Below are 14,734 nucleotides of genomic sequence, written 5' to 3'. Positions count from 1 at the left end.
TAATTTAAGTTTTCTTTTCTATTTATGGTCAAGATTGGCAGCCGGGTTGGCTTTCTTTTATTCACTTTCAACATTATTTTTTCCAACCTTTCCCATCATATCAGGAAGGATTTTGAATTAGTGGCCCAAACTGCACCCGCATAAAAGGACATCACTTCTCACCACAAGTTTTTTATTTAACAAGTCAAGGAACAGACCAAATATTCTATTAATATAGATAGATTTGGAAGTCAAGAACACTTATTATAGTGAATTTGATTTTGATATTTTATTGGAAAACCTTTTTTTTTTTTTTTTGTATCGGATGATAGAAGTGTAACTGCCTTTAATGCTTTCTAGGTAAATACTGCCAAACATTTTTGACAATGAAAGTAAGCCCTAGCACAGAATAAATAGCTTCAACTTTTCTTACTATCATGCAGACTTTGACAGAAAAAAACCTTGTGAACACAACAAATAATGATACTATGAAGATCATCAAGAAACCAGATACAGAACTCCCGAATACTTGAGACAATTTAAAGCATAAGCAACACAAATCATTTATTTAGATAGGTAATGATTTAACAGCACTATGTCTGCAAATCTAAGGACATAAATCTTGTCCAGAATATCTTAAACAGTAAACTAGAGATCCAGCAAGCAAAGTTGCCAAAACCCTACAACTATTACATAACCCCATAAAACAACATTTTATTTTTATTGAAAGCAATTAAGGAAAAATTAAAAACAACAAACAATATCAAATGAGGAATTGTTTCCCTCAACTTCCTCGTCCTTCTCGTCCTCGCTCCAGCAGCATTTCAGAATGGACCTGGGAGATGAAGAACCGTCAACTCTGGTAAAGCTGTAGTAGATCAGCGAGCCACCATTACCAAGCACTTGAAAACTCTGTTCTCCAAGAGCATATCCCTTTAAGTCCACAGGGAACTTTGTTGCAAGTTCTTCAACAATGTCAGAATGCAAAGAAACAGAAAACTCAGCTGGCTTAAAGCAGGCCAGGACCCTCTCCAGCATGGGGACCAACTGGTCGATCTCAAAATCATATCCAACGGTTTCAAAGCTTGCATAACTGAAACCATCTTCAGGTGTGACATGTATGGTCGATATAGCATCCCTTTCAACGCTATTCATAGAGTAGCCACAAGGGTCAAACTCGAAATCACATATGTCAGATTTTGGAAGAATCTTCCTGATACCAGATTCAACAGTCATCTGAGCAGCTGAGCTTGCCTCAGTTTTGTAGAAGACAGATGCCCTCTTCTTGTCTAAGCCAGTCATGCACATTTCAAGAGAGTAAACTGGGTCTAAGTATTTTTCTGTTTTAGCAGAGGCAGAGTAAACATGCCATTTCTTGGTGTTGTCAGGACTACCCATCACATAAGCAGTGCTCTCCAAACCAAACTTGCCGAAGTGACCATCCAGGACAACTACTTCTTCAGAGAAACTACGATGTGGAAAAGGCTGGGCTCCAGGAAAAATGAAGCTTCCACGAGTATACCTCACGGATTGAACCTTGAGGGAGAGTGAATCAGCCAACTTAAGAATGGCAGGGATTGAGAGAAGCAACTTTGTAGTACCACAAGTTTTGATGATAACTTTGTAGGGGTACACAAAGAGGCTAGATTCCGAGAGCACGTAAGAATCAAGATACTCGTTAGACAATGAGGAAACAATAGTGCATGCAGCTGGTTTCAGTATCTCATCCAGTTGGTCTTTGGAGAAAGTGCGAAAACCAGCACCTTCAGGATCAGCAAAGACACCAGGCTTGAAAAATGAAACCTCAAGCCTCTTTTCAAAACCTTCAAATCCAATTGCAGATACTGGCAATTCCATCTTGCCTTACAGACAGCAAAAAGAAACGATGATTGCAAAGAGTGCAAGAGCAAGAACGAAAGAGTACGAAGGAAGCAGAAAAGAAACAAGCCAAGCAAATTGAAGAATTGATAAGAAAAGAAAAAATTAAAATAGCAGAAAGAGAAAGCTTAATGGGGTTATGTCAAAACTTAGAGAATCTCAGGATGGCTTTCGGATGCACTGCATAAACAAAATACAAGAAACAGTGTCAACTTCACAACCCATTCATGTTACTAGAAGGAACAAAATCATGAGATGAAAATTACGTTAGAGTATGCAGCAGATCTGAATTTCTTGATTCCACCGTGAGGCCTGACGTCTTCAATGCTGTAACCGAGGGGAGCTTCGTAAAACAAGGATTTACTACTACTGCTAGACTTCTTTTTACCACCTTTGGTTTCCATTAGCTCATTCAAAATCCTGTGAAAACCATCACAATATAAATCAGCACCATATCCATGACAGGCAATATAAAGTAAACCAACCATTGAACATTCAAGTCCATGTCAATAACATCAAAACACAGAGAAAAATACTCTTTTACAACGATTAAACGGAAAAACAGAATCAACACGTAGGCAGCAATTGTAACAACAATCAACTTATTCAGATCTCCACAAAAATCAAAAGAATAAAATATTTCGCACAAAAACTTAATATTCAAGAACCCAGATTCTAGAAACTGAAAAGTTTGAAGAAATCCGTAAGAATATAATAGGGTAAGCGAAAGGAAAATGTTAACATAAAAAACTCAATAAGAATTAAACGGGGTCTCCAGAAACTTGATAAGATTAAATCTTTCATGTAAAAAGCTCTTAGAATATAAAATTTCTCACTCAAGAACAGAAAAAAAAAAATTCAATAAACGGCTCTTGTTCAAATATAGAACTTCTTTTCATCACCGCATAAACACACAAAAATCTACAAAAGGAACCCAATAAATCTTAAAAAAAAAAAAAACCATTACACGAAAATCCGTAAACAAATACAAATATAAACAGAACCCACAAACACAAACGAAGGCATGCAAAAGCAACAATCTTTCATAAACTTACAATATTTAAAAGACGCCAGAGATGAAACCCGAGAAGCCAGGAACCGCCAAATAAACCCTATAAAATATTAGAAGATAGAGAGAGCGCAAAAAGGAAGCTTAAATATATATTGTGAAAGAGACTTCTTGAGATACCCCGCCGAATGCAACAACAATTCCTTCTCCTTCCAAGCGGAGAAGACGAGAAATCTCGTTATATAGGAGGACTTCCCAATTATTGCCACTACTCTTCGACAAAATTACGGTCGTATCCTTCAAATTTTAGGGTTTTTTAACCTGAATTTCCTCGAAGCATCGACTGGTGTGCATTATGGGTGTGTGCTGGATGATGAAATGACTATATTGCCCCTCCCGGGTCCTCTGTATCCGAATTTTAGGTAAGAGATTAATCAGCAGTAATTATAATATTAAAATTCTAATTAATTTAGAATTTTATTAAATATAGTAATACACAAAATTTAAATTTTATTTAATATTATTAAATAAATATGAATTCAAAAATGGGAATTTATTCTAATGGGAGTAATCTTGTACACGTGGAGAGTAGTCATTGGAAGGCACAAGAGAAAATCTTGATGGCTTGGCATCATTTTTGGGGCAAGAAATCTATCTCAAACACATAATAATGTTTTAATTAATCATAAAAATATAAAATCCCCACAGAATTATTTGGTTCAATTGGTCTAATATGAACATAAAAATGTTAATAAATTGAGATTTTAATTATCATTTATATTAAATTATAATTTAATAAAAAATTTATATTAACTTATGAGTGATTTAAGTGATGAATAAATCTAATGACATGTACATTGAAAATGTTGGATATTAAAATATTAAAAAGATATAATATAGATTAAATTAGTTCAATTAGATAAATCATGATAATTAATTTTTTAAAATAAAATTAAAATTTTCCATATATAAAACAACAAACCCACAAAAAATTCACTAAAATTAAAACAATAATCATGAAATTTAAACATAAAAACAATATTTAAATATAAGTTTAACAAAATAATTATAAAAAAAACAACCTCGAAGAAGAAAAAGATAATGATAAGTTGGGCCTATGGATAAAGTAGTGACAGGAATATGTGAGCTGGTTTTTTGTCTTTAATCTGAAATTACCTTTATGCCCTTGAAAACACCTACATCGCATTTTTTATATTCTGTTACATTTATTTACTATTTCCAACCACCCCACGAACAAAATCACACGTCCAGTTTGGAGTTTATCATCATACAAACCCAATGATAGGAAGATTAGTTAGAGATGATTAGTTTTGTTATCTCTGCATGAATGCTCAATAAGAAATACATGTGATGGATCTAATTCAATCAGGTTCGTTTTGAAAAAATCGATCTCAAACTAAAAATTTTATTTAATAACTCAATTCGAGATTAATTTTCTTATTTATTTGATAATACCATTTAATATTAATTTAATTTGAAACAAATCCACTTTTAACATTAATAATCGATATAAATATAAAATATAAATTATAATACTTTAAATTTAATATTATTTTATTTATAATTTAAAATTATTTATTACGGATAAAGTACTTTTTTGTAATTTAATAATAGATAAGTTCAGGATAAGCGCACTTTATATTAAAATGTGCTGGTTGGCATTAACGTTACTTGACCTTACATACATTATCAATTCAGCATGGAATAATTTTACTCTTGACTATTTTATCACCACCTCTTCTCTACCCAAAAATAGGAATCATGAAAATATTCCCTATTAAATGAAGATCATGGTAGACGATTCTTGTATCAAAAATTTAATTTTTCGTATCTTGTATTATGTATGGTATCATAAGATCTACCTTTTTAAAAAAATAAATAATAAAAATTTATAAATATTATATTATCATCTTTAAAAATATCTAAAAACTATCAAAAATTCTAAAATATCTTAAATATAACCTTATCACGTCATTATCTCTCTAAAACAGAGTATCGATTGATATCAATAATATATATTAAATCATATGATGTATCCACCGTATCAGATAATTTCTAATGAACCTGTGAAAATAACACTTGTGAACATGCATGCAATTCTTATTATTCACAACTCTTTACATTCTCACTGAATTTAAGCAAGGTGCTTGGCAGAACTAGCCCACCACACACACCTAAACATTTAGATCTACACTTCTTTATACACATATAGACAATAAAGCAGAGAATTAGAGACACAAAGAATTGGAGTGTACGGATTAACAAACCATTGTAGTAGGTAGAAGATCCTTCATTGCAGCTTTTTTAAATTAGTTTCTGCAGACTGAACTAATTTTCCATTCTTCTTTTCATACTCATGCTTCAGTTCCTCCAAACGCCTTGAGACCTACCGATTAAACAAGGCATATATATGAAGAATGAGGATGCAGTAAAATCAACATAAACTATTAATCAGCAATCATGCACAAAATCAAACATAAACTACAACCAGTCAGGCAATAGAAAGGTTAAATCTTTCTACTGATTTGCCCAAAAAAGAAGAAAGAAACAATCTTGTTGTCAGGAGGATCTGCCTAGGAGTCAAGATTTCCGTCTAAACTTCTCTGACATGGGCTTACAGGGAGAAAAGGACAATTTTAACCCAATGGTTGCAATGATATTATGACTCTACCTTAAGATACAGGCAGAACACATCGAGGGAATTTTGGCTTAAATTACCTCTGTTGTGAAGTTATTTGTTCAGAAATCACATTTTTTTAATAAATTAAAATCATCAATAAGGTGCCATAAACAACTCTCTGCACACACGTAATATACAAATAAGGTAAACATATCCTGCAAGCAAAGGCTTTTGAAAAGAATTTCCACGAAAGAACAAGAATAAGAGAAATTTAGGACACAGATATGCTTAGAGGAAGAGAAAAAGGAAATCCAAAACCAAGAAAATAACATCTTCAGGAGCCTATTTTGGGCTCTGACAAAGATTTCTCCTTACCCTCAAATGGTGGTTTTTAAGCTCCATCTCGATAAATGTCCTTTTAATTACATTCCATCCACATTAGAAATGTAAGAGTTCCTTTTTCTGTAACTAAAGCTATAACAACTACTGAAGAGTTCAACACCAGATTAAAGCATCACTCAGAAAAACCCATATGGAGAAAAGGCAAAGCACCATAACTCATGGATAATCACACAATGATGGTAAATGATCCACAGTTTCCCTGTCCCTTTATCAGAATCTAAGCTGCTATACCCTCAAGGATGATCTGACTGCTTTACTAACTTGGTGAATTAAGCAAATGATCACATTCATATACTATTCTTAGTTACAAATGTGATGATGATAGAGGCCTGATCACTAAAGTGTATTTTCGTAGGCCCAAAAAGAGGAGAGAAGAAGCTGAACCAGAGGAGAAAGGAAGAGATGATCCAAAGAAGTTCTCAGCTGAAGATTCAAAGAATAGCAGTATGGACGGCAATCTGGCGATTAAAGAAGCTGGTCTGGAACAGAATGATCTTGGCCATTCAGTTGGTACACATGGCAGCTTATGAGTTGGCAGAGGAGAGGATTCTGTTAGGGAAACTCATCATTTTATATGACAGCGGAGAAAGAGAGAGGGGATTCTTTTTCTGAAATTATGTTGCTAATGTTTTGTTGGTAAAGTTGGAAAGGGCTGGCTCTCAAATTCCAGTACCAACAGTGTCAATTTTTTCTTCTTGTTTGTTCGTTTGTTCCAATTTGAGTTGTCAAAAACACCTTGTGTGAGCACATTCCTGTTGTTAATGAATGAATGGAATGAACTGCGTTTTCCTATTTCTATTTGATTGAAATCATAATGTCCAGATTGAATGTTGAATATTGAAGCTGTGTAAACTGCAGTTTTCCATTTCTTTCTGCAAATCTCCAATAGAAGAGATTGCAGCTTGAGCAGGTACGCAACAGATGAGAACTGGTTAGAAGCAACTGGAAGCATAGCTTCTGAACATATTTTGAAGGTCATAAATATGTTAGCCATTGCTGTTCAAGGCACATGTTAGAGGATGGTAAATTACTTATTTCAGTCAGCAAGCAGAAATAGCTTGAATAAACTCTCTGTTGCCATAGAGGTAAAGCTCTGAAAGCTAGGATTACAAACAATCATCATGTTCTAACCTTTCGTAGCATGTTGATAGTTCTCAACACATTTGTCTAAGAATGAAATGTAATGGTTTGGGATAAAAAGGATTCTCACAGACAAGGAAGAGAAAGAAGACCTTTATCGAGTAAGCCATTGGCAATAGTGTATCTGGTTCCATGGCATGCTCAGGGAAGTTACGCAAAGCATGTATGAGTTTCTCAAAGGGTAATTTTACCTGAAAACAGAAATACAATCTATAAGCAGAATATCGTATTTTTCAGATGTGAAGTAGAGTTTAGGTACTTAGTTACTCACCAAGCCATCATGGCAGTATTTCAAGAGGGCCAAACCAACTTTGAAAACAATTTTAACACCCTGTGGAAAGAAAAAAGAATATATATATATATATATATATATATATATATATATATAGACACACATTTATATATGCTAATATAACAAAATGAGCTTCCAAACAAGTCATAAAAAAACCATATAAGTGAATACTAACTTCAAAGAGGAAGACATCCCAAATTCGGAGCGCCAAATGGAATGGAAAAGAGTAAGAGAAAACAGTTATGAACCACTGACTTGCATACATGCTAGGATTTATCATTTCTTTAGTAAAATGTTCTCCAAGCCTTGGCAAGTGCTCTTGCACCAAGTGGTCAAACTGAAACAAGTACTGTTGCACAAGAGGTAGCCCCACCTATTTCACAGGCATAACATGAAACTCTCAGGAAGCTGTGAAATACTTAATCGAAGTTCTTTTGAGTTCATATATATATATATATATATATATATATATATATATGAAAGCTCTTGTACCAAACTCCATCCAGAAAATGTTGCAGATCAAATATATATATTATTTTAGTAACGACTTATCAAATATTTAGTTCAACCTCCACAAATCTTATGTTAATCTGAATGCAAAATCCTCAGAATAATACCAAGAAGCTCTTAATAGTAAGGACTCACCTGATACAATCCTTCCATTGGGGCATGGACAGCACCTTTCAGTAATGCAACCAGTAACCAAAACGCGTCCTCTTCGCTCATGTAAAGAAGTAAAAGACCAGCTAGAAATCCCATTCCCTGCAAGTCAAGGTTGCAATTATCAATCAATATATTATCAGAGTCAATACATAATTCATTAAAGCATTAGAGTGTCTCAGTCAAACCTGAACATATCCAACATCTCTGTCATATACAGAATATGCCTTCAAAACATTGTAAAGAGACCTTTGACCAGGTCCATGTCTCTGGCGGAAGAAAACATGAGAAGGGAAGGTACGTGAAATATCCCGAATTATATCCAGTTCTGAAGCTGATGTCTCATATATTACTAATTGCTGCCACAAACAAGAGACAGTATTTGAAGATCTGAGAGAGAACTATGTATATAAAATTAATAAACATTTCCATATAAGAAACCCCTAACATCAACCTAAAACACATTTAATTTGCTTTACCAATTCAAGCATTTAGGGTAAAAGATAGCTAGGATTATTATAAAAGAAACTGGCAACAGTCATTTGATTACTTGATGGATTAGAATAAGTTTATTTAGCACCACTAAACAACAGCAGAAAAGTTGTCCCTAGGTTGTGAATAACCTAGCTTTTTAAGGATTTTAGAAATCGAATTGATCTTGAATATTCTCAAAGAAACCCATTTGGCCATCCTCTAGAACATTAATGAAGACAGATAAATAAAACAATGATGATGCAATGAAGCAAAGCATAAAATCACCACATTTCCTTCAAATTTATCGAGAAGGATGAATTAGCAATTGAGGAAAGAGACATTCTCCCATGATTACTCAAAAGCTGAATGCAAACTCAAGAACAAACAGATACAAAGTCCACGGCATAGAAGAAATAAAAAATCATTTATCAAAAAGTAAGTACAATCTTCAATGCCATATATCAAGAAGACGAAGATGAGTACCTCATAAACACCAGGGTTCATCAGCAAAAGATCCCGACTTCCAGAGATCAACTGCCAAACAAGACCCCTTAAACAATCAGGAATTCCTTTCCTTACACGCCTTTTGACCACATGAGGTTTTCGCCTAACATAATGCTTCCAATCACTCCCTCCAACCCCAATCATCTTTCTCCATTTTCTAACTTTTCTTTCCTCCCTGAAAAATGTAATACAAGATAATTGGCAAAGTAGAAGCAATTGCTGCCATATTTCCAGAACCATTCTAACTAAACAAGTTTCAAATGTTAAAAACTAAACTGAAAGCATACCTCTCAAATTCAATGGCTGACCTGCTCTTGATTGCACCTTCAGGAGGACTAGTTTGTTCCTGCTTCACAAAACCAAATTTATCTACTGGTCGAGGTGAAGGAACTGGCCCTGGTTCATAATCATCTACTCTTCTCCTTTCCATTCCACTATCCCCAACAAGCTATAGCATGTTACCAGGCAAATAACTAAACTTTACTTGAATTAACATGGTGATCCCGTACCAACACTAGGGTCAAAAACTGCAATATCTGAAAGAGAGTTAATAAAGCACATGATCTTGTTTTCAAAGTCACGCTAGTAAATTTATCAATTAAAAAATGCTATGGATATTCAATAACCAATCAGATGCCGTGATGAATATACTAAACTATAACGTGTAGTCACAATCAAATATTGATAAATCACCTGGAGTACTTCCTTATGTGATGAAAGTACCCAAATATGTTGAAAAACTGAAGTACATCGGTGACAATTTATAGTTAGTCAGAGAATACGAAGACCAACAATGCTATTGTTAAATCATTATATGATAAACCTATAATATAGAAATAATTACCAGAAGCACCCAGCCACATTTCAATAGCTCAAATTCCAGGAAAAAATATCCAGGAAAAGAAATAATATCCAGGAAAAAAAAACAAACAGGAGAAAATTTCAATACTAAAATGGAAATGTCAATCTACTACAAGACAAGAAAACGAATATCATTCTTTTAGATACCCAAATACAACTTTTTCGAACAAATTTCTTACAACAAAACCAAACACTATTCAAAACCAATAATCAAATATCTACAACATAGACATTACAAGCAAAAACACAAATAAGAAACCGTTAGACAACGTTGAAGCAAGCACGTCATATAAAAATAAACCAAACCCATATCAGAAATAACAAGCAGCTCCAATATCAAAAAGTTACTGAAGAATTGAAAGCAGCAAAAACAGCGTGAAATGTGAAAACATTGAGGCAAAAATTGAAACCCACAAACGATGTCCATGAAGATGAAATGGGTCATTCCCTAAACATAGAATTACAATAGAAAATTACGAACCCCTGCAAGAAATCTAAAAATGATCAAGAAAGCCAACCTGGGTATGTTTCGTTTTGGGAATTTTTTTAAGCCTGCGAATGATCGATCCCTGTTCTTCTTTGTTTTATCATAAATATCGTTCTAAAAACACAAAAACAAAAAAACAAAAATCTAAAAATGGCAGCTCTGGAGTAATATTTTCAAGCCGATAGGAGGCCAAAGCGATGCCATGTGAAAGTACATAATTTGATCAGATTGAACGGATTGTAATGTATTTTCCGGAGCAAATGTGTGCGTATTTGACCGACCACTAGGAAGCATCGATACGACGTCGTTTCTATTTCCTTGCTGTTTAGTTTTCCTTGCGATTGTTTCTAGCTAAAATCACAAAATTAGAAATTTTACAAAAATTCATAGATATCTTTTAACTTTTTTTATTTTTAAATATATTTTTATTATATTATCATTTTTCTGAATAAATGTATTAAAGTGTAGTAATATCCTTCATATTATATTAATTTAATATATTTTAAAATATTTATCAATTTGCCAAAAAGACTTATTTTCACCCATGATTAAGTGAAATCTTAAACTCATGTATTCTAATTTTTTAAAATTCAAATATTCATCCACTAATAAAATTTTGATAAAAATCTCAATTAATATTAAAGATAAATTCGTCATTTAACAAAATAATTTTAAAAAATAAAATTTTATTATATTTTCTCTCTTCAATTTAAAATTTTAATAATTTTTCTCATTAAAAATTTAAAAAATAATAATTTCACCTATAGGGTTTTAAAACTATCGTTGGAAATGTCAAAGTTCGTCGTCTCTAACTACATTAGCTCTTTTTTTCGCTTTATCTCCTCATATTGATTTGTTCCCATCCACCGACGATAGGTATTTCCTTCGACAAAGATGACATAGTCTTCGTCAGAATTAATCTCTTTAGTTGATGGGTGGGAATAAGTTAGCACAGAGAGACAACTTGGGTGAGAGGACGCACATGGTCGGAGACGATAAATTTTGTTGTCTCTGGATATGGTTTCAAAATCTTAAAGATGAAATTATTATTTTTTAAATTTTGAGTGAAAAAAAATATTAGATTTTTAAATTGAAGGGGAAAAATGTAATAAAACTTTATCTTTTAAAATTATTTTGTTAAATGATGATTTTATTTTCAACATTAACTGAATTTTTTAACAAAATTTTATTTATAAGTGAGTATTTTTTTTTCGAAAAGTGGAAAAAGTCATTTCGGGGTGCTCCTATACCTTGGGTGGGATTAAGTCATGTGGTCTATCAATTTTTATCTATGATATATCTTACCATAAAATACAAAAGTGGTGCATTACAGGAAATGTTATGAAGAACCCATTTCTATGAAGCTAGCGATCATTAGGAAAACCTTTCGGAGGTAGGGGTCATAAATAAAATTAGGGGAACTAAATTGAAATAGTGTAAACATTTAAAACCCCGGTTCAATAGCTCAAATCCCTAAAACCTCAAAACCAAATCTATTTCACGGGTTTATTTGGCGGTTCGTCGCTTCTCGGGTTTCATCGTCTTTTAAATATTGTAAGTTCATGAAAGATTGTTGCTTTTGCATGTCTTTGTTGTTTGATTTTGTTTTTTCATTTATATTTGTGTTTGATTACATATTTACGTAATGGTTTTTTTTTTTTGGTTTATTGGGTTCGTTTGGTAGATTTTTGTGTGTTTATGCAGTGATGAAAAAAATTTCTGTATTTGAACAAGATCTGATTATTGAATTCTTTTTCCTATTCCTGAGTGAAAAATTTTATATTTTGAGACTTTATTTGAAAGAGTTAATCTTATCAAATGTACTGGAGACCCCATTGAGTGATTGTATAAGAAACTGTGATATTCTTATTGAGTTTTCGATGTTAATGTTTTCCTTTCGCTTGCCCATTATATTTTCTTGCGAATTCCTTCAAACGTTTTAGTTTCTAAAATCGGGGTTCTTGAATATTAAGTTTTTGTGCGAAATATTATGTTCTTTCTAATTTTTTTTTTTTTTTTAAAGATCTGATTCTGTTGATTGTTGTTACTATTGTTGCCTACGTGTTGATTCTGTCTTTCTGTTTAATCGTTGTAAAAGAATACTTTTCTCTTTGTGTTTTGATGTTATTTGCATGGACTTGAATATTCAATGGATGGTTTTCTATATATTGCCTGTCTAGAATATGATGCTGACTTATATTGTGATGGTTTATCTTTCTCAAAACCAAAGCACTCCAAGTTGTTGTACATATTACTTGACATCAGAAACCCAAAAACCTCATTCTCCACCAGCCCGGATCACAGTCACTGGCGGAGCACCTGGAAAGATGCCACACAGAACCCGACCAATGACAGCTCTTTTGGTGTTCACAGGACTCAATGCCATTTTGTTCACTACTATTTCTCCTGTTTATGATTTCGTTTGCTTCCTCCCTTACTGGGAAAGACGGGTAATTTATTTATTTGTTTATTGTTTTGCGTATCTGGATTTCAATTTATAGCGATGAAACCATTTTTAAAATCTGACTGCTAAGTAACTGTTTTTGGTGGATACAAATGCTATTTGTTTACATTAGTGAAGAGCAAACAAAGCATATTATTGAGCAAAATATGGAAGATTTAATTCTTTGAGGTTTTGTTTTAGAGCTCTAGTCTTGTTGGAGTTAATCGTGATTTTATTTTGTTCCATTAGTAAGAAATGTATATGTAAAACGGAAATGAAAATTCAGAGGGTGAGATTGAGAGTTAGGAGGAAACTAAGGCTTCTTGAAAAGAGAAATAAATAAATAAAATGAGGTTGAATTGAATCTGAAAGTTAAAAGAAGAGGATCATTGAGGTCTTGTTTTAGAGCACTAGACTTTGAGGAGTTGATTTTAGTGATTTAATTTGTTTTGTTAGCAAGTATTTTAGATGTATAGGAAAAATAAAAATTCAGAGGGTAAGATTGATTGTTTGGGGGAGATGAAGTCTTATTGAAAAGAAAATGAATCAATAAAATGAGGTTTAAAATGAATTGAAAGAAAAAAAGGAGAAAAGTTTGATTATGTTTACTCATGGCTTAGCAATTCCATCAACTAATGCTGAAACTCTTGAAACTGGAATTATAGTGATTTTAAAATTAGATTAGGCTTCCACCATTTTATATTTTCTGTCAGTGTAAGCATGATATTGTTTATGCTTTGTGAGTGGGAAATACCACTGCTTCTTGTCCTGTCAAATCTTAGTGATCTAAATTACCAGAGTGGTATCATGAGCTATTGCTTGTGGAAAGGTCATCTTATAATTTTGTTAATGCTGGAAGTTTCAGAGAATCAGAATCTTCTCATTACCTTGATGTTATGCTATGATTTTGGTCATGGATGGTTTGATGGGTTAACAGTGCTTTAGAATTATTGATAATATGAAATATTATAGCTTCTTTGGTATTTAATAATTTTCATCTTTGTTTCTTATTGTATTGCAAAACAGCAAGAGCATGAAGTTTTGTCTTTTTTTTGGAGACTTTTAACTATTCTAAATTCTAATTCCATGTAAAGGGAACTGGACCTGTAGACAATGGCTTTCCAAGTAGATTCCAATTATCTGTTATTTGTGACTAATGGCTATATTGTCCTTTGATTTTTTGCATATAAAAACATTGACCTTGCCCCTCAGATCATCTAAATTTTTGCTGGCATTGTGTGTATGTAACAATATCATAGTATAGACATTCATTTGGACAAGGAGAGAATAGGTTTTTTCTTACTTAAGTTTAGTGGTTGTGACATCTAGTAAAAATTTTTTTCAATGATAGTGATTATATGAAATCCTAAATGAAATTTAATTGAAATTTTTGCAAGAACTAACAAATAGAGTTGCCAATAAGTTTACTGATCTTTTGAGTTTGTATAAGTTGGTTGACTATATTTTCTTTACTGTTAGTATTTTATTTTATTTTTAATTTTTATACATTTTAGTGTATTTAAATTTGCATTTCTATTTGTTTGTGCGTGGCAAACTTACTATTTGCTGTAAGGCAAAACATTAGGGTACAATTCTTAATATATCAAATGAAGAAATAATCTCCTTTTGTTAGATTTCTGTTAATATCAGTTTCTTTGTTCTTGCTTTTAATGGTTCGTATCAGCGAGAACGCCACCGTCAAGAACGCGAAGCTTCTCGACTAGCTAAAGGTTTTGGATCAGGATAGAGGAATCAGACCTCTTGATAGTATGTTTTCTAAATAATAATTTACTGTTAGTGCTACACATGCAAAGACTCTGAATAAACTTGTGTATGCAAACTTCTTTCATTTTGTCATTTACATGAAAGTGATTGGAAATGGAATCAAACTTTGACAGAAATACTGGAAAATGGATGATCAACAAGTCATTTCACTCAACCTCTTATAAGCATCAATGTTAATG

At 32.7% G+C, this 14,734-nt stretch overlaps 3 protein-coding genes across 4 annotated transcripts; 1 reads left to right on the top strand and 2 right to left on the bottom strand.

Moving 5' to 3' along the window:
• Window positions 1-517: 517 nt before the first annotated feature.
• LOC123225980 (S-adenosylmethionine decarboxylase proenzyme-like) lies at window positions 518-3,091 on the bottom strand. Its single transcript, XM_044650380.1, has 3 exons — window positions 2,913-3,091; window positions 2,124-2,277; window positions 518-2,037 (listed from the first exon to the last, which is right to left on the bottom strand). The coding sequence occupies exon 3, from the start codon at window positions 1,834-1,836 to the stop codon at window positions 724-726; it is 1,113 nt and encodes a 370-aa protein (XP_044506315.1). The 5' UTR covers window positions 1,837-2,037; window positions 2,124-2,277; window positions 2,913-3,091; the 3' UTR covers window positions 518-723.
• Window positions 3,092-4,966: 1,875 nt separating this feature from the next.
• LOC123226458 (EVI5-like protein) lies at window positions 4,967-10,613 on the bottom strand. Of its 2 annotated transcripts, none has more exons than XM_044650978.1 (9): window positions 10,359-10,613; window positions 9,267-9,506; window positions 8,959-9,154; window positions 8,190-8,360; window positions 7,987-8,103; window positions 7,517-7,714; window positions 7,321-7,380; window positions 7,142-7,240; window positions 4,967-5,273 (listed from the first exon to the last, which is right to left on the bottom strand). In XM_044650978.1, the coding sequence occupies exons 2-9, from the start codon at window positions 9,407-9,409 to the stop codon at window positions 5,178-5,180; spliced, it is 1,080 nt and encodes a 359-aa protein (XP_044506913.1). In that variant the 5' UTR covers window positions 9,410-9,506; window positions 10,359-10,613; the 3' UTR covers window positions 4,967-5,177. The 2 variants fall into 2 exon arrangements, with proteins under 2 accessions (XP_044506913.1, XP_044506912.1); XM_044650977.1 differs by having other exon boundaries at window positions 9,267-9,515; window positions 10,359-10,611.
• A 1,045-nt stretch (window positions 10,614-11,658) lies between these two features.
• LOC123226159 lies at window positions 11,659-14,709 on the top strand. The gene is made up of 3 exons (XM_044650662.1): window positions 11,659-11,881; window positions 12,558-12,777; window positions 14,455-14,709. Exons 2-3 carry the CDS (start codon window positions 12,655-12,657, stop codon window positions 14,515-14,517), a joined length of 186 nt encoding a protein of 61 aa, XP_044506597.1. The 5' UTR covers window positions 11,659-11,881; window positions 12,558-12,654; the 3' UTR covers window positions 14,518-14,709.
• Window positions 14,710-14,734: the final 25 nt, after the last annotated feature.

The sequence above is a fragment of the Mangifera indica genome, chromosome 9 (assembly GCF_011075055.1).
Source record: "Mangifera indica cultivar Alphonso chromosome 9, CATAS_Mindica_2.1, whole genome shotgun sequence".
Classification (NCBI taxonomy): Eukaryota; Viridiplantae; Streptophyta; class Magnoliopsida; order Sapindales; family Anacardiaceae; genus Mangifera; species Mangifera indica.
The sequence above is the reverse complement of the archived record's forward strand: the minus strand, read 5'-3'. Positions and strand labels throughout refer to the sequence as shown.

Coding starts and splice junctions, on each gene's coding strand:
- LOC123225980 (XM_044650380.1), bottom strand. CDS start 1,836: ATGGAATTGCCAGTATCTGCAATTGGATTTGAAGGTTTTGAAAAGAGG.
- LOC123226458 (XM_044650978.1), bottom strand. CDS start 9,409: ATGGAAAGGAGAAGAGTAGATGATTATGAACCAGGGCCAGTTCCTTCA. Junction 9,155..9,266: donor TCAGCCATTGAATTTGAGAG/GTATGCTTTCAG, acceptor TACATTTTTCAG/GGAGGAAAGAAAAGTTAGAA. Junction 8,361..8,958: donor TGAACCCTGGTGTTTATGAG/GTACTCATCTTC, acceptor TGTTTGTGGCAG/CAATTAGTAATATATGAGAC.
- LOC123226159 (XM_044650662.1), top strand. CDS start 12,655: ATGCCACACAGAACCCGACCAATGACAGCTCTTTTGGTGTTCACAGGA. Junction 12,778..14,454: donor TCCCTTACTGGGAAAGACGG/GTAATTTATTTA, acceptor GGTTCGTATCAG/CGAGAACGCCACCGTCAAGA.